Consider the following 18,381-nt stretch of genomic DNA (forward strand, 5'->3'; position numbering starts at 1 on the left):
ATTTAGTCTGCTTCTTCTAGCGTAGGAAGGTTCTAGAATGTCTAGTAATACACGTTCTGCAGTGGAGGTGTTATTTACTATACAGTTTATGCTGTTTTGTATTTTCAAAGCATTCTACATACATTAATGCTGAAATGGCCTCTGTAAATGGGATAGGCCTCTTATTTTATAGATAAGACAGACTACTGAGGAAAAGAGGTGATGTAATTTGTCCATGGTCACTGAGGTATGCTGCATCAGGCCTAAGATTAGTCTGTTACTTCTAATCATGTGCTTCAGCACTCAGCTTTGCCTCTCTCCCACCTGTTCTCGCTAGTGGAAATTATTATTAAAACACATGCATAAAATCATTAAGATTTTCACAGAGGTTGTTCGGTCTGTGCACAGATTTTTTTAAAATTTTTTTGTGACTAACTTAGTACAGAATGCCTGGCCAAGAACAATAATTCTTTAACATCTTTTAGTTGATGTAGATAACTTATTGAGAAACTTCAGTGGCACATGCTGCTCTGTCTTTACTCCCACGTCTCTGTTGTCTAAGGACCTAGATAGTGACTCTCAGGAGGCTGGTTACAAATCAGTGTAACTTCATTAAGAGCAGATGCAGCACAGCAGTATGGATTGTCAAAAAGCCAACATATATTCGCCCAGCAGTTAATGTCAGTAAGGCCACCTAGTTCTCATTACTTAAGGAAGAAAATGGAAGTGCAGCAGAATTCCAGTATCTATTAGGGATGTCATAGTGTAGACGACTACATGATTAACGGATCAGCCTAGGCTACACACATCCCCCCGCCCCACTGCCTCTGTATCAAGGCAGTAAGTGGGGAGGGGAGCAGGAGCAGGTGCCTGTGAGGAACTGGCTTAAAAGCCAGCTTCCTATGAGCATTGGATCCACCTGCCCCCTCCACTCCCATGCTGCTGCCTCGGATAGATAGGGTGAGGGGGTAGGCTGGAGCTTCCAAGCCAGCTACCCGCATGTGCCAGCACTGCAAACCTCCCTATACCACCTGCCCTGCTGCAGCAGTGCATGCGGCAGGGGAAATGGCTGCAAAGCAACCTCTGTTCACAGCGGACCCAAAACTGCTTTGCGGCAGCAGCCCCTGTCCACGGGGATTCCGAGCTGTCCACAGAGAAACTGTTGTCCATGTGGAACTCAGACCCCCGTCAGCGCAGGGCAGCAGACAGCTGGTCTACACAGGGAGCTGTTTTTTTAAACTGGCTCCCCTTGCGGTCTGGCTCCTGCCTGCCACCCTGCGCTGCTGCCTCTGATACAGAGGCAACAGTGTGGAGTGTAAGGGGGCTCCCTGGAGTGGAGCTGTGAGTGCACTGGCTGTTGGCCCCACTCTGAGGACTGTCGAATAGTCGTGTAACTGCTAAGTTTTCATGCAGTGACGTGACTATTCAATTACATTATAGCTAACATCCCTAGTATCTAATACAGTAGTCTCTAGTCTTTTTAACCACAATATCAATATTTTCAATTTAAGTGCAATGTAAGATCTACCTCGGACCCAAATACCCTTGTCCCGCTTCCTACCCACCCTTTCTTTGAGGTCCTGCCCCTGCTCCACCCCTTCTCTGATGCCTCCCCCTGCTCATTCCATCACCCTTCCTCTCCCATCCTCACTCACTTTCACCAGGCTGGGGTAAGGGGTTGGGGTGCAGGTTCTGGTCTTGGGCCAACAGGTTTGGAGTATGGGAGGGGCTCTGGGCTTAGCCCAGGGTGGGGGATTGGCGTCCACGAGGGGTTTCAGGGTGCAAGCTCTGGGAAGGAGTTTGGGTGCTGAGGGACTCATGTCTGGGGCAGAAGGTTGGGGGCAGGAGGAGGTTCAGGGCCAGGACAGGGGCTCAGGAAGCAGGCTGTGGCGTGTTTAATTGAGACATTTTCCAGGTGGTGGAGCAGTGGGGTTAAGACAGGCTTACTCCTGCCCTGGCCCTGCACCACTCCTGAAAGCAGCTGACATGTACAGCAATAGCTCCGTGGCTCCATGCGCTGCCCCTCATCTACAGGCATTGAGCCCACAGCTTCTGCTGGCCACAGTTCCCCATTACTGATCAATGGGAGCTGCAGAGTGGTGTCTGGTGGCAAGGACAGTATATGGAGACTCCCTGCTCTGCCTTTCTCAGGGACTGCAGAGACATACCAGCCACTTCCAGGAGCAGCAATTACCATGGGGATAATTACTCCAGCCACCTCAGGTTAGGCTTGTTAGAGCTCACAACTCAAAGAATTAAATGTAAGTGTAAGAGAGAAATGAAAATTATTAAATGCACAGACCAGTCAAAACCCAAAATAACCCACTTTGCAAGCAGTAAAAGAAGTAACAACAACCCATGTATGTGTTGGGTCAGGAGATGAGAGTGAAGGATAGTGTGTGTTTGTGAGAATGACAGACACACACACAGTGTGTGAGATTTGCTTTGCCAAGCTCCCTCCATCCCCTTCTCTCTGTGTGGAGATGGGGTATAGGAGTGGTGGACAAGGGACACCCTGAAATCCGTGTCCCCTCCTTCCCACACCCTGCACAGCAAGCAGGAGACTCCCAGGGCAGCAGCTGCAAGGCAGAGGGCAGGAGCAGCATGACAGTGGGTGGAGGGGCTACTGAAGTGCCAGTGCTTGATAGCTTTCTGGCCAAACCAGTCAGGATCCCCTGTCAGAGGCTCCATGATCTACCAGTAGATCCCAATCTACTGATTGGGAACCACTGATCTAATAGCATCAGCCACTGTTTTGCTTTCAGTGTACTGTATCAGGTAATATGGGTTTCTTTGTGGTCTGTTACATCAACAGGGAAAATAGTCTAGTAGTAACAGAAATGCCCATGGCTGTACATTTCTAATGTCCCCATCTTTTATTTCAGGCTGTCAATTAATTGCAGTTAACTCAAATGATTAACTCAGAATTAATCATGATTTAAAATGTCTTGTGATTAATTGTAGTTTATTACAATTATAAATACCAACTGAAATGTATTCAATATTTCTGGATACTTTTCTACATTTTCAAATATATTGATTTCAATTACAATACATAATAAAAAGCATACAGTGCTCCCTTTATGTTGTTTTTATTACAAATATTTGTGGTATAGAAACAATAAGCAAAATAAATAGTATTTTTCAGTTCACCTCATACAGGTAGTGTAGTACAATCTCTATTGTGAAAGTGCAATTTAAAAATGCTAATTTTTTTTGTTACATGACTACATTTAAAAACAAAACAACGCAAGTTGTTTAGTACCTACAAGTCAGAATAACACAACAGCCATATTGCATCAGACCAAAGGACCAGCAAGCCCAGTATCCTATCTTCAGACAGTGGCCAATGCAGTGAACAGAACAGGTAATCATCAAATGATCCATCCCAGGTTATCTATTCCCAATCCTGACAAATAGAGGCTAGGGACACCATCCCAGCCCATCCTGGCTAATAGCTATTGAGGGACCTATGCTTCATAAATGTATCTAGTTCTTTTTTAAAAACCTGTTATAGTCTTGGCCTTTACAACTTCCCCTGGCAGGGAGTTCCACAGATTATGTGCTGTGTGAAGAAATACTTCCCTTTATTAATTTTAAATCTTTTGCCTATTAATTTTAAATCTTTTGCCTATTAATTTCATTTGGTGATCCCTATTCTTCTGTTATGGGCAAGTCCACTCAGTCCTATTTCTTGTTCAGCCAATTGCTCAGAGAAATTAGTTTGCTTACATTTATGGGAAATAATGCTGCCCATTTCTTATTTACAATATCACCTGAAAGTGAGAACAGGCATTGACATGGCACTTCTGTAGCTTGCATTGTAAGGTATTTACATGCCAGATATGCTAAACATTCACGTGGCTCTTCATGCTTCGGCCCCCATTCCAGATGGCATGCTTCCATGCTAATGACACTTGTTAAATAATAATGGGTTAATTAAAGCTGTGATTGTACTCCTTGCAGGCAAGTTGTATGTTTCTTGCTGTTACTTGTATTCTGCCATATATTTCATGTTATAGCAATCTCAGATGATAACCCAGCACATGATTTGATAAAATGCAAAGAAGGTAGAAATGTGGAATTTCTAAAGATAGCTGTAGCACTGGACCCCAGGTTTAAGAATCTAAAGTGCCTTCCAAAATCTGAGAGGGAAGAAGAATGGAGAAGGCTTCCAGAAGTCTTAAAAGCACAACAGTCTGATGCAGCAAGTACAGGATCCAAACCACCAAAAAGGAAAATCAGCCTTCTGATGGTAGCATCTGATTCAGATGGTGAAAATGAACATGCATCGGTCTGCAATGCTCACTATTGGTATCTAGCAGAACCCATTATCAGCATGGATGCATGTCTTCTGGAAGAGTGGTTGAACCATGAAGGGGCATGTGAATCTTAGCATATCTGGCACATACATATCTTGCAACACCAGCTATCCCATTGCCATAAGAATGCCTGTTCTCACTTTCAGATGACATTGCAAACAAATACTTGTAATAAAAAAATAAAGTGAGCACTGTGTACTTTTTATTCTGTGTGCTATCTAATTGCTATCCTATGATCCTTATCTGCTTCTTTTAACTATACAATCTTTAGGTGCTTATAGCACCAGCTCTGTCTACTTATTTTTCCCTTTGATATTTTCATAACCTATGCTCCTTGTTTCCTGCCCCCCTTCTTTTTTTCCTTCCTCCCTTTGCCTTCCCCCCTGTTTATTTTGGGTCTGCACATCCTAAACTCAAAACTCCTGTCATCTGAAGAGTGAGCTGTGCCCACAAAAGCTTGTGATACCATTTACATGTTTTGAGTGTGAAAGGAACCTTTTTCCTTCTCAGAAACATGGGATCACCTTTGAGGCCACATCTTCACTTCCCAGAAGATCAATGCTGTGGCTGTTTACTAGGCAATTCCCTGACTTGAATTTAATCGTTCGCAGATTGAGAGACAGAACTTTAGTGAAGATGCTACTTTTCTGAAGAAAAAGCATGTGCTGTTGGCATGGATAATCCACCTCTCCAAGAGTAGCTAGGTCTACAGGAGAAGATCTCTTGTCAACATAGTGCTGGCTCCATGGGGAATTAGGTCAGTATAGTTACATTGCTCAGGGATATGGATTTCAGGCCTGTGGGTTGACCTGGCCCTACTCCGACCACCTGTGCGTAATGCGGACCAGAGAACTTCTCTCAGTAAATCCTGTGTTGACCCCCTTCAACCTTGCTCCAATTCACTGTGGAGAGAGAGAGAAACAGAAGAGGACTAAGGCGAAAAGGCAGTCAGTTATGGGAAGAGGCTGCACTGCCAGATTAGGCTAGCCTGCTTGTGTACAATGATGTCCAATCTTACAATATCTATTTATGTTAGAAATGCATACAATATCCCTCTCCACTACATGATCAGTTATCAAATGTATATTCACTGCCCCTCTGCTTTCCATTTAATATATTTCAATATTATTTGAGTATATCAGGGTGATTATAAACACATTAATATAATTAGAAGTGGAATGGAGAGAGTCAGATGTGCAGTTGTAAGGACTTTGTGTGACAGAGCGGCTGATGTTTCCAGCAAAAACCTCTCTCGTCCAGCGCGCTCTGGTCTGGCAACATCCATGGTCCAGCATAATTTTAGTTAACTGGATGTCCACTTATCATGAGTGTGGCCAAGTTTCCCACGGTCCTATAAAGTTTGTTTACAGCCACCAGTCCTGGCTTTTAGTATTCTATGATGTTATTTAGCTCTAATTTACCTCCAAATGTCTTCTAAGAGCCCAGTAAGCAGTGGAAGGGTTGGACGATATTGACCTCCTGTGGTTCGGCAAATTCTCTGGTTCAGCACCAGTCAGGTTCTGAGGGTGCTGGACTAGAGAGGTTTAACATGTACTGGGTTTTGAAACAGCAGAGTTGACAATTTCTTTAATAAAAATGTAATATTTTTGTATTATAAGGAGATTGATTATAGTATTTTATAATTCTAACCGTTGTTTTTAAACCTCATTTTACTTAACTTAAATTTAATATATTTAGCTTTGATTCCCCACATTTCAAAATTTCAAATCAATACCTTGTAGCAAATAATTAAACGTGCCTTGATTAAGAGCAGAGCGGGGCAAAATACGTCCTGGGGGCCGGATCCAGTCCGCAGACCACCCTGCTGGGACCCTCAGGTGTGCATCTGCCACAGTTTAAAGCACAGTCCGTGTGGCTCTCTTCTCTGCAAGGAGGAAGAATCACTGTGTGATCTCCCCTCTCCTAGCCCAATTCTCGGCTCCTATTGGCCGGAAACAACCAGCCAATAGGAGCTGAGAGATTAGCCTGGGTGATTGGGGGCAGCGCTAGCTTCCCCCTCCTCCCCCCCGGAGCTGAAAGCCACATGGAGGGAGCAGCCTGCAGTTCTAAGTGATGTGAGGGTGCAACAGGCAGGGCGCACAGCCTGCCTTGGGCGTGCTGTTGGTCGAGATATGCTTAGGTAAGTGCCTCCCAGCTAGAGCCTGCCTCTAGCACCTCTGCCCCTTCCACACTCCAATTCCCTCTGCCAGGTCACCATCCAAACCAGGGGTGGCCAACCTGTTCCAGACGAAGAGCCACAATAGCAGTGGAGACAGCGTGAGGAACCGAGGCAAAGTTGTTGAGCCAATAAATAAATAACTATGCCACACTGGTGGAAAATAGGTGCTGGTACATCCATCTCAGGGCATAGCTTTTTTGCTTGTTTGTTTTTTGGTTAATAACTTTTCCCTGGGTCTTTGCGTGCCCCTCCCCCCCCCCTTTTTTTTTTCTTTTGTCTTGTCTTGTCATGCTGTCTCCACTGCTATTGTGGCTCACAAAAACAGCACTGGGAAGGGGTGAGAGATGCAAGCTCTGGGAGGGAATTTGGGTGCAGGAGGAAGTAGAGAAGAGGATGCTGGCTCAGGGAGGGGCCTCCAGTCTGGAGAGTGTTGGGGTCAGGTGGAGGGTTGGGATGCTGAACAAGTCGCAGGCTTGTAGCTGTGAGGGTAGAGGAGTTTGGGCTGGGGTGCATGAGGGGCTCAGGGCAGGGAGGCTGGGAGTATGATGGACTCAGGACACAGATTTGCAGTGTGTGAAGGTGCAGGAGTGTTGTGGCAGAAGACTGGGGATGTGGGGGTGCAGGAGTTTGGGGATGTGAGAGGCTCAGGACAGGGGGTTCCAGTGTATGATAGGCTCAGGTTTAGGGTCAGGGGAGTGGAGGTGCAGGACTGTTATGATGCTGTGGCCAGATGAGGGCTTGTTGGCCAGGATTCATTTTTAAATAAAATATTGTGTCAAACGCAAAATGTTTCAGCTTTGTCTTTATTTATGAATGGGGCAAGGAACCTGTTTTGAGTCAGGGGTCACTGGGTCACACAAGTGAGATACAAAAAACAAACCCTCCAACCCCCCCAAGCCTCACTAATGTGGCCCCAACTGTGCTGTTGGGGGCAGGATGCTGGGGCAGGGTATTCATAGGGGTCTGGCTAGGAGGAGAAAACAGACTACTGGGGCCAGTACCTCGGGATCCCGGGTCTCAGGAAGCGCACTGGCTGCTCTTCCCCTCCCCTCCTCCAGGCAGCCCCTCTGCTCTAACCCAATTCCCCTCCCCTTCCCCAGAGCTGCCCCCCCCTCCACACCCCTCTAACCTAATCCCCCTCCCCTTCCCTCAGAGTCAGGCACAGCCCCCCCCCCCCAACCCAATCCCTCCCTAGAGCCATGCACCAGCCCACTTCTATACCAATCCTCCTTTCCCCCTCTCCCGCTCTAACCTAATTCTCGGGTCCCAGAGGCAAAGCCGCCACTACAGCCACACACATCTTCCTTTAGGTGCTGGGGCGCGTGCACTGAGTGGCCAGTATGCCATTTGCACCCCCAACCTCCCTTCCTTCCCTCCCCTTCCCCAGAGCCAGACACCTTCCCTCCCCGCTCTAACCCAATCCCCCTCCCCCACTAACCTTATGCCCAGGTCCCGGAGCTGCCGCACCCAGAGCCGCTGCTGCTGCCTGTGCTCAGCAGCTGGCAGCTAGCACGTGCAGGCTGGGACGCTGCGTGCGACCCAGCCTGCATGCACAGGGTATGACGCAGTGCACTGGGGGCCATGAGCAGAACCGCGCGGGCCATGAGCATGCCGTGAGAGTGGCTGACCTGAGCAGTTCTGGGTTCCGTCCCGGTTCTGTCAGGAGCCACAAGGATGTCAAAATAGCAGGGGGTTTTTTTAAACTATACTGAAAATCTGGATGCGCTTTGCATAAAATATGTGGCACCTTTTCTGAATGTTCATTTCCTTCATATGGAGTTAACAGTTGTAAGGTAACTCATCTCTATGTATAACACTGGCTAAGAGAGACAATTATGTGAGATGCCTAGACAGGCAAGCACTTTTGACTTCCAGCAGTTGCTGGTCTGTATTTTTACAAGTTTGGTGATTTATTTTTTCTGCAGATGTTTCAAATGGCCCACTATGTCAAGCAACATTTAGACTATCAAATAACCTTTAGGATATTTCAGTGTTTATTTTAGGAAAGGATATCTCTTTCCAGGAGATTGGTAAAGTATTTAAGAACCAATACTGGGTCCAGCATCAGCAGTTGCTTTTAATCATCACAAGAATGTATTGTTTCTTTAGAGAAGGAAAGTTTAAAAACCATGTTCGGGGAGGGGGGAAGTGGTTTCTTAAGGTGACATGTCAGCTAAGGCTGCTGTTTCCCTGTTCTAGCCAAAGATAGCCCCTTTTAATGTATCCTAATAAGCTACCACAAGCTTAAAATTTGAGAAGCCTGAATTCAACCATGTGTTACAATTAAATATCTATACTCTGCTTGGTAGCCTTTGGAGCCAGGAAAATCTCAGTTTTCAGGAAAGCTGATGGCAAAAGTCTCTTGTGTTGAGTAGCAGAGGCTCTCTACAATTGACCTTATGGTTTCCCCCCACTTCATTGTGCTTTTATCCCTTCCTGGCTAGGGCATCCTGATACCAAATTGTTATTACCAATCTCTAAAGCAAGTGATAGTGCAGCTAGTCCCCTTAGTTGGTGGTGCATTTAGTTGGACATGTGACAGATACCTTTTAAATAGATTACAGGTCTCTTATGTGCTGGTTTCACATGTCAGGGCAAAACTGTCTTTGATAAGAGCTGTAAGGTTTTGCACTCAAGAAGCATGTTACAAGAGTCTGTATGGAATAGGATTTGAAGTACCGTTGTCCGAAAGGGACTGGCATGGCCAGGCCTGATGACAGGGATGGGTAGAGACAAAGGTGATAGTTGCCCCTGGGCCCCATGATTCAAAAGGGCCCGGAGTTTTACATTACTGCCAAAGCCCTGTGCTGTGCACTCTGGACAGAATTAAGGGCTGACTGGAAGGGAGGGGACACAGCATGGCAAGCTCTGGGCAACACTGAAAGCTGGCTACTGCAGCCCCGCCCCTTCCATCAGAAGCTCCGCCCCTTCTGGGAGTGCCGCACACTCTCCCTTGTCCATGGGTCTGACAAGACTCTCGGTCCCACTGGGGATGGATCAGGGGATTCACTTCTAGGATTGCCATTTTAAATACAACGAAGGCTGATAGTGATTGAAGGTTGCCATCTATTGTTTTTTCAGTGCCCTGTATGAATTGGAATTGATGGTTGCAGGCCAGTGTCCATTTGGCAGGTGTCAAGACATGAAAAACATCTCAACAATTGGCACCTGCAGCAGAAAATTAACCAGAAGAACTGGTTATTTAGAATGAAGTTGATGTTTTCCCACCTCAAAGTTGTCCCTTTGGATTAAGACAAATTGTTGGGGCCATGTGGGGAAGTTTGCCTTGTTGCTATACATTGCCTGACCTGTTCTGTGGGAAAGTGGAAAAGTGCGGTCTCCGGGGTGGCTGCTTTGTTACCTTCCTCATCAGCAACAAAATTCTGAGCATGCCCTTGTGTGCACACAGTAAAGATTCGTATAATATTCAGGCAAATAGGATGTACTTGCTGTACTTGTGACTTGCTCTCCCATTTAGCTATCTGGAGCAAAGAAAAGCATTAGAATCCTGTACTTATTAGGAAATCTCAGTACTTATGTTCCTTCTGTCATTTCCCATGTAGTATGTAGCACCCTCGGCCCTAACGTAGTATACAACCAGTGTTAGTGGTACTGGAAAGTTGCTAATGTGTGGCCCCTACCTGGGCAATATTTGGGCACCCCAGATTTGAAGGTACAGCTCACATTGCTGTGATATCTATGCTCCTTTCTGTATAGCAATTTTTTTCTCTCATCAATGCTTGTAACAGGTGAAGGAATATTCTATAGTTGCAAAATTACAGTGTTACTGCTCTTTCACAGGTGCTGAGGAAGTCTTACTGCTCGCTAGAAGAACAGACTTGCGAAGAATCTCCTTGGACATGCCAGACTTTACTGATATTATTCTGCAGATAGACAATATCAGGCATGCAATTGCCATAGACTATGATCCTGTTGAGGGCTACATATACTGGACTGATGACGATGTCCGGGCTATTCGTCGGGCTTACTTGGATGGATCAGGAGCACAGACCCTGGTGACCACGGAAATTAATCATCCTGATGGCATAGCAGTGGACTGGGTGGCAAGGAACCTATATTGGACTGACACAGGAACAGACCGCATTGAAGTAACCCGATTGAATGGGACATCCAGAAAAATCCTTATTTCAGAAAATCTAGATGAACCCAGAGCAATAGTGCTGAATCCTATGATGGGGTGAGTTTAGTTTTTTCTGTCTCCCATCCTATGGTGGATATTTCTAAGAACTTCTAGCCCTTTCTTTAGTTCTGTGACTGTAGCGAACAGCAGATTCTTAGGTGTTGGACATATTACCCAAAGATCATATGAGGTCCTTGTCATCTGTCATTATCACTGCCTCTCTCTCTCTCTCAGCTCCTTAGCACCATTGACATGCATTTACATAACCACAAGACATCACAAGCTTCTGCACAGCAGAAATGTGCGGCTGAACTCACCCTGTTTGGTTGATTTGTCAGCCTTTCCTTCATCCCTCATTTTATAGACTGTTCTAAAATATGGCATCACTGTCCATGGGAAGTCTGGTTTTCTAATATTAAGATCTTAGGTCAATGTTGCTACCTGACTCTCAGTGGGGTCAGTCAGTCTGATTGCTACTTCTGAGATGAATACGGGAGAGTTTTTTTACCAGCTGAACAAATCCCCAATCTTAATATTGGAGGAAGACTTCAGTTATATACAATATGTATTTAAAGCTTTTTTTCTACAGCTACATGTATTGGACAGACTGGGGTGAAAATCCAAAGATCGAATGTGCTTATTTGGATGGCTCTGAAAGGAGGGTCCTGGTGAACACTTCTCTAGGTTGGCCTAATGGCTTGGCATTGGATCTTGAAGAAAACAAACTCTACTGGGGAGATGCAAAGACAGACAAAATTGAAGTAAGTACTAAACATAAGTTGTGTATTTCCAGACAACTAAGGTAAGAACTGTTTCGTTGTGTAAGTTCAGGATTTGGACTTTGGAGGGGTTCACTTTCCTATTGATATGAATACATATCTATGACAAAGCTTTGAATTTTTTCATTTAAAAAAAAAAAGAACTGCATGTTGGTTTTTGAGAACTGTTCTGAACTGGCAAAGTGCCCTAGTACCAAACACCATCAGAGTTCTGTACCATCGTGCAAGCAAGGAAAAAGAAATTGGAATTTACTACTTGTGCAAATAGTTATTGAGCATAACTCTTTGCTCTGAAAGTCAGAGGTGTGCCTGAGAATCTTGCAAACAGATAAGCTTGCTTGAGTATAAAAACCATTTTTTAGTTGGCCTTGGTTGTTGGATTGATTGTGTCTGAAGTACTAAATACAGAATGCCTCATTTGAACATTTGTGTTACACAGAATGGATGGAAGGCTTGGAAGGACCTGTTTCACAGCTTATGTGTCGGGCGTATCCAGGAGTATTTTTGCCTGGTGTTTGAAAGTGTTAGACAGAAAATTACCGTGATATTTGAAAATTCATTCTTCTGACTGACTACACAGAAGTCCATGCAGAGATTATTGCAGTTCAGCAAGTTGGGAGGGTCTGAAAGCAGGGAAGAATCTTGCTTGTTGAAATATAAATTGGTATGCCATTGATTTTTTGACAGACCTCTTACTAGGAGAAAAAACATGTGAAACTGATAGGACTAGTGAGAATTTATTTTTACAAGAAGCAAGATTGTTAAAAAATAATAACACATATTCATCCAATTCTGTTAAATGCAATGGGAAAGGCTTATGTTCAGGTAGCTTGGAAACCTGTGTATGCTGTAAAAGGTGGTAATGTCTGCATCCAGTTATAAGAAAAAGCATCCTGGGAGACAGCTGAGCATTTCCACAAGTGATCATTGTTCAGCATTTGAAAACTAGTAAAATTGGGATTCTAAGGTGGACAGGTCCGTGGGGTTTGGCTTGCAAATAGGATTGAGTTTAACTAGCAAGATGCATTTTCTTCGGTTGAAAATCTGAAGGAGCTGAATGTGGGGGAAGCCTGGAATTACTTTGTCAAAGTTGCAAAAACTACTTGTATCTAAATCCCAAGTAAGGGAAGAAAATTGTAGGAAAGGGTTGCAGACTAAACTGGGTGAGCAAGCATTTCAAACAGGAATTAAGAAAAAGCATATAGCTTAGAAGGAATGGAAGAAGAAATGAAGCAGCTAGGAAAGCAGCAAGGAAAGGAAGTCAGAAAACAGAGAACAAGTGATAATTGCTAAAAGCCAAGCAAAGCTGGACTTTGCAAACAAAATTAAAGCCAATAGTAAAAGACAAAGAGCAGTCCTATGGCACCTTGGGCTGTGTCCAGACTCAGGGGTTTTTTCGAAAAAAGTAGCCTTTTTTTGAAAAAACTTCACCTGCGTCTAGACTGCAGCCGCGTTCTTTTGAAATTAAATCGAAAGAATGCGGCTTTTCTTTCGACGGTGGTAAACCTAATTCCAGGAGGAAGAACGCCTTCTTTCGAAAGTACTCTTTCGAAAGAAGGCGTTCTTGAAAGCAAACAGGCTTTTTAGAAAGAGAGCATCCAGACTCACTGGGTGCTTTCTTTCGAAAAAGCGGCTTGCTTTTTCGAAAGTTCCGCGTGCAGTCTAGACACGCTCTTTCGAAAGAGGCTTGCAGTCTAGACATAGCCTTAGAGACTAACATATATTGTATCATGAGCTTTCTTGAGTAAAATCCACTTCCATCAAATGAATTGGAGTGGAAGTTACAGAATCCAGAGAATATATAACAACAAAAGCAGTCACCTGTCAATTGTAGGACCCAGTGATAATGATGCTAATTAAGTCAGGCTGGATGTGCCCCATTCATAGCTTTTGATAGGTAAATGTGAATATTAAAGGTGAGAGAAATTACCTTTACAGTTAATATATTTATACAAGCCCAGGCTAATAGTGTTGAACTTGTAAATGAATTCCAGTTCAGCAGTCTTCCTTTGTAACAGAGTGATAAAATTCCTTTGTGGAAGAATGGCTACTTTTAAATCTATTAATGAATGTCCAGGGAGGTTAAAATATTCCCCTACAGATTTCTGTGTGTTACCGTTTCTGATGTCTGATTTGTGTCCATTTATCCTTTGTCGCAGAGACTGTCAGGTATGGCCAATATACATGGCAGAGAGGTATTTCTGTTACTTGATGGCATTTATCTCATTAGAGGATGTGCTGTTGTATGAACCCCTAATGTTGTGGCTTATGTGATTAGGTCCTGTGATAGTGTTGCTAGTATAGATATGTGGACATAGTTGGCAACAGGGTTTGTTGTAGGGGTAAGTTCCTGGGTGAGTGTATCTGTGGTGTGATGTGTGGCTTCTGGTAAGTATTTACTTAAAGTTGGGGGGATGTCTGTAGGCAAGGATTGGCTTGTCTCCCAGGGTCTGTGAGAGTGAGGGGCCATTTAGGAGACAGACCAGTTCTTGCCTACAGACAACCCTCCCCTCCTCCCCCCAAGCCAGGATCAGAAGTGCAGTTACCCTAGTAACTAACACATGGTATACAGAGTCTAGAACACAGGAGTTCTAACCCTGGTTCTGATAGGACTTGTGTGGTTTAAAGCAAGTCACTTGTTGATCATTTTGCTGTGTACGTGTTTCTGTCTGACCTAGATAATGTAAAACTTAGGAATATAGCCATTGCCAGGGTAGGTTAGACCCATAAGAACGACCATACTGGGTCAGGCCCATGGTCCATCTATCTCAGTATCCTGTCTTGCAACAATGATCAATGTCAGGTGCTCAAGAGGGAATAATCCATCCCCATCACCCATTCCCATTTTCCCATCCATCCTCTCTAGAATTCTGATTCTTAGCATTGGCTGGTGCCAGCTGCTTTAGAAAAATATATATGGTAACAACTATGAAATAACTTGCCCTATAGGGAAAATTACTTCCAAATTCCCAATAATTACAGATTGTTTTATGCTTCAAAATATAGTTGTGTTTATTCCTTCCAAAATTCTTGTTTTTCAAAAATCCTAATAACTGGATATTTCTGTTATCCATATCGGTGCGCTTTCAGTGTCTTGGTAGGCTCTTGGTTTCAACAGCAATTTGTGCCGCGAAGTTCTACTAGCTAATCATTTGGCATGTTCAGTACAAAGTACTCACCTACCTCCAAAAAATTTTGGAAAATAATTTGAAAATTAAAGTAACTAAATAATAATAAAGATTATTAATGAATATTATCTTTGCCTCAAAAAGGAATTCTCCAGGGCAGCGTTTCCCAAAGTGTGGTCTGCGGCCCAGTACCGGTTCTTAAAAAAAAAAAAAAAAGAAAAAAAAAAAAAAGGTCCTTAGAAAAATTATCGCACATGATCCTATTAATTTGTGTGACATGGTAGCAGCACTCTACACTGCCAAGCGCGGTGGTGTGGGCCTCTAGGAAGAGAGCCTTCCGCTGCAGCATCTCTGCTGGGCATGCTCCTGGGCGGTGGGGTTAGATCCGGCGGGCGCTAGGACCCAGGGAGAAGGCTGTGCGCACCGATGCAGAATGCCCAGCACCGGCCGATAAAGTGTCTGGGATTGAGGCCTGGGGGTGGGGGCGAACAAGGCGAGAGGCGCATCGATGCAGAACACTTGGCGCTGGATGCAGCCGGGGGAGCCGATGCCGGCTGATAAAGCATCTGGGATTGGGGCCAGGAGGGGGGGACGGAACAGCCCACCGGACAGGTGGGCCAGCAACACAATTTATTCGCATATTCATCATTTGCTTAATGAACATGCAAATACATGTTACTGGTCCTCCAAAAGCTTGTGAATGGGTTTACTGGTCCCCAGTATCAAAAAGATTGGGAACCACTTCTCCAGGGCACTCAAAATGGCTTCAAAATAAGATTATTGGGTGGAGGGAAAAAACAAATTTTAATTAACCAATAAACAGATTGTTAAAGCAGAATGTCACATCAGCCCACATGGTTACAAAGAAAATTGCCTATATTTAAAAAAAATAAGTTTAAATATTTTCTCTCTCAACATTTGGATTAGTTCTCTCTGAAAGAAATCATTTACTAGGTGGCTGTTGAAGCAGTCTCAGATTTTTGTACAGAAGCCCAGGAAAAGCAATTTAAAACTTGATCCTTGCCAGGGTCTGTGATGTCCATTAGGCCTTCAGGTCATGTAGTGAAATAATACATGCAACGTTCTTAGATAGACATAGTCTGAGACACTCTGTGGTAGGTATAACGTCTAGGGTTATTGTGCTCAGAAAAATTGGAACCAAAGATATCCCTTAGCTCCAAAAATTCAATTTTAGTGCTTAGCAGTGGCTAAATAATGGGATTCTAATAGTGGAACAATCCTTTTCCCTCCTTAACTTACAGACACTGAAGCAATTAACATTCCAGTTTTCACCTTTATGGATGGAACATAGTTGTAGAACCTACTTAAAATGAAAATGCTGACTTTTAAATTAATTTAGTGCACTGGAGTGTGTTGGTTGGCTCAGTGTTCCTACTTTAGAAAAACAGAGAAGCAGGTATAAAATAAAAGGTTTTTATTCCTTTCTACTAATATTATAGAAGGGAACAAAGTACAATTTGAATATAGGGCATAACTGGTCCATCAGATCCATCCCCTGCAAGAATATCTGCTTCTTTGCAAGGTAATGATATATGTATAGTTAGATCCTCATTCAACCACACTTAAATGTATGAACAAAGTGTACCCCATTTCAGTGTTGCCAGTTATATTTCACATGTTAATGAAAGTGCTGAATGAAAAAAACACCCTTTTTCTTTATTCTCTGTCTTCGTACCTAGAGTTCACCCTTTCTCCATACTGTGAACAGATTCCTCACTAGATCTTTCTGGACCTAGCTCAGATGACTGTAGAACTGAGTAGGAAAAAGTTCCATGAATGTTCACATAGATTTTTTTAATTATTTCTTTACTGTCCACACTTCCAGTCCTTTCTCATTTAGCATTCTATGAACATGTGAGCTAAAGAAATGTGTTCATGCGTATATGTGGAGGGAGACTTCCAAAGTCATGGTCATGAGTGCTGGCAGGAAACTAATTTAAAATTTGCATTTTGGAGCAATTGAACCAGAAATGCTGCTTCAAATCTTCTTGAAACAGAAACAATTTAATGTGACTTGTTAATCCATCACATTTAACGAAAGCAGTTCAAAATACCAACCTGTCAGGGAAAGCCTATTCAATTCATAATAATTATTTAAATTTTCCCCCCAAAAGATTAAATAATTAATAAATTAGAGGAATATTTTATAAGCCGGAGAGAAGCTACTTTTGTCTGTTAAATTATTCATTCTGAATTATTTGTTTAGTTACAGGCATTTGTATAATAAATCATTATTTGTTTTCCATTTACAGCCTTTAGTTATTTGAAGCCTTTCCTTTATATTCCTCCATGTCTGATATATCCTTCCATGTTTGAAATTTATTGTAGACACATAGAAATGTAGGGTTTGTTGGGTCCTTGAGATGTCAACAATATAGCTCCCTCTTCTGAGACAGGATCAAGTTAAACCGAGACTAGGGCTGGGCAAAATACGGCCCGGGGGGCTGATCTGGCCCAGCAAGCCACCGGATCTGGCCTGCGGACCACCCTGCCCCTCAGGCGTATAGTTGTGTGGTTTAAAGCTCAGTCTGCATCTCTCTCTGCTCTGCAGGAAGGGGGAACTTTGTGCGATCTCTCCACCCCCACCCCAATCCTCAGCTTCTAGTGGCAAGAAACAACCGGTCAATACGAACTGACCCAAGTCAATCTCTCGGCTCCTATCGGCTGGAAACAAACAGGCAATAAGATCTGAGAAATTGGCCTGGAGGATGGGAGCAGTCTCTTCCTCGTCCCAAAGCTGAGAGTCACGTGGGCTTTGCAGCTTGCAGTTTTAAGTGATTTGTGGCTGCAGCAGGCAGGGAGCCCAGCCTGCCATGGGGATGTTGCAGGGCTGCTGGCTTAGGTAAGCGCCTCCTTGCTGCAGGTACCCCAGCCCCTCCTACACTGCAGCTCCCTCCCCAGGTCACCATCCAAACCCTCTGCACCTCCTTGCCCTGGGTTACAACTCTCTCACAGACACTGTACCCTATCCTACACCCGTCCGCCTACACCAGAATCCTCTCTTGCACCCAAACTCCCTCCCAGACCCTGCACTCCATTCCTCTGCCTCAAGATACCACCCACACCCTCTGTAGTTTGCACCCCCTTTTCCCCTTCTCCCAGATCACAGCTCCCTCCCAGACTTTGCACGTCCTCCTAGTGACCCTCTTCCAGATCAGAATCCTCTCCTGCAACCATGCCCCCTCCCTGACCCTATATCCCTATCCCAAGTCACAACCCCCTCCTTCGTTCAAACTTCCTCTCAGACCTCACACCGTCTCCTGCACCCCAGTCCCTTATCCCATGCACCCTTCTGTGCCTAACCTCCATCCTAGACCCTGCACATTCTCCACAGAAAAGTGTGGCCCTTGAGCACTTTCCAAAATCTTGAAGTAGCCACCCACCAAAAGTTTTGCCCGCCCCCGACCTAGACTATCCCTTCATCCAACCTGTTCTTAGAAACTTCTAGTGATAGGGATCCTATAGTCTCCTTTCAAAGCCTATTCCAGAGTTTAACTCCCTTTATAGTTAGAAAATTTTCCTAATATCTAACCTACAACTGCAAATTAAGGCCTTTACTACTTGGCCTACTTTCAGTGAACATGGACAGCAATTGATCACTATCCTCTTTATAACAGCTCTTATTCAAAGACTGTTACCAGTCTCCTCTTAGGCCTAAACAATGAGTCCATGCTACCATGCCTTTCCGTCAACTTTAAGGGCTGTTAAAGTCAATTTCAGTATTCCTGGTTTTTATGAGGAGTAATGCTAAATTTGACCTTGCATGGTCAACTTTAGTGCAGATGAAGCATGTGAAAGTCAAATTCTTGACCTCCAGGACATGTCTCACAAA

General features: G+C 44.1%; 1 protein-coding gene across 2 annotated transcripts in view; it reads left to right on the plus strand.

Annotated features, from left to right (window-relative positions):
* LRP5 (LDL receptor related protein 5) overlaps nt 1-18,381 on the plus strand; it is a 223,354-nt gene that overhangs the window by 104,163 nt on the left and 100,810 nt on the right. For both annotated transcript variants that reach the window (XM_075928318.2, XM_075928319.2), the window contains exons 6-7: nt 10,282-10,678; nt 11,211-11,382. In XM_075928318.2, coding sequence (XP_075784433.2) covers nt 10,282-10,678; nt 11,211-11,382 — 569 coding nt within the window. The remainder of the gene's footprint in view (nt 1-10,281; nt 10,679-11,210; nt 11,383-18,381) is intronic.

The sequence above is a fragment of the Pelodiscus sinensis genome, chromosome 5 (assembly GCF_052426305.1).
Source record: "Pelodiscus sinensis isolate ZL-2025 chromosome 5, ASM5242630v1, whole genome shotgun sequence".
Lineage (NCBI taxonomy): Eukaryota > Metazoa > Chordata > Testudines > Trionychidae > Pelodiscus > Pelodiscus sinensis.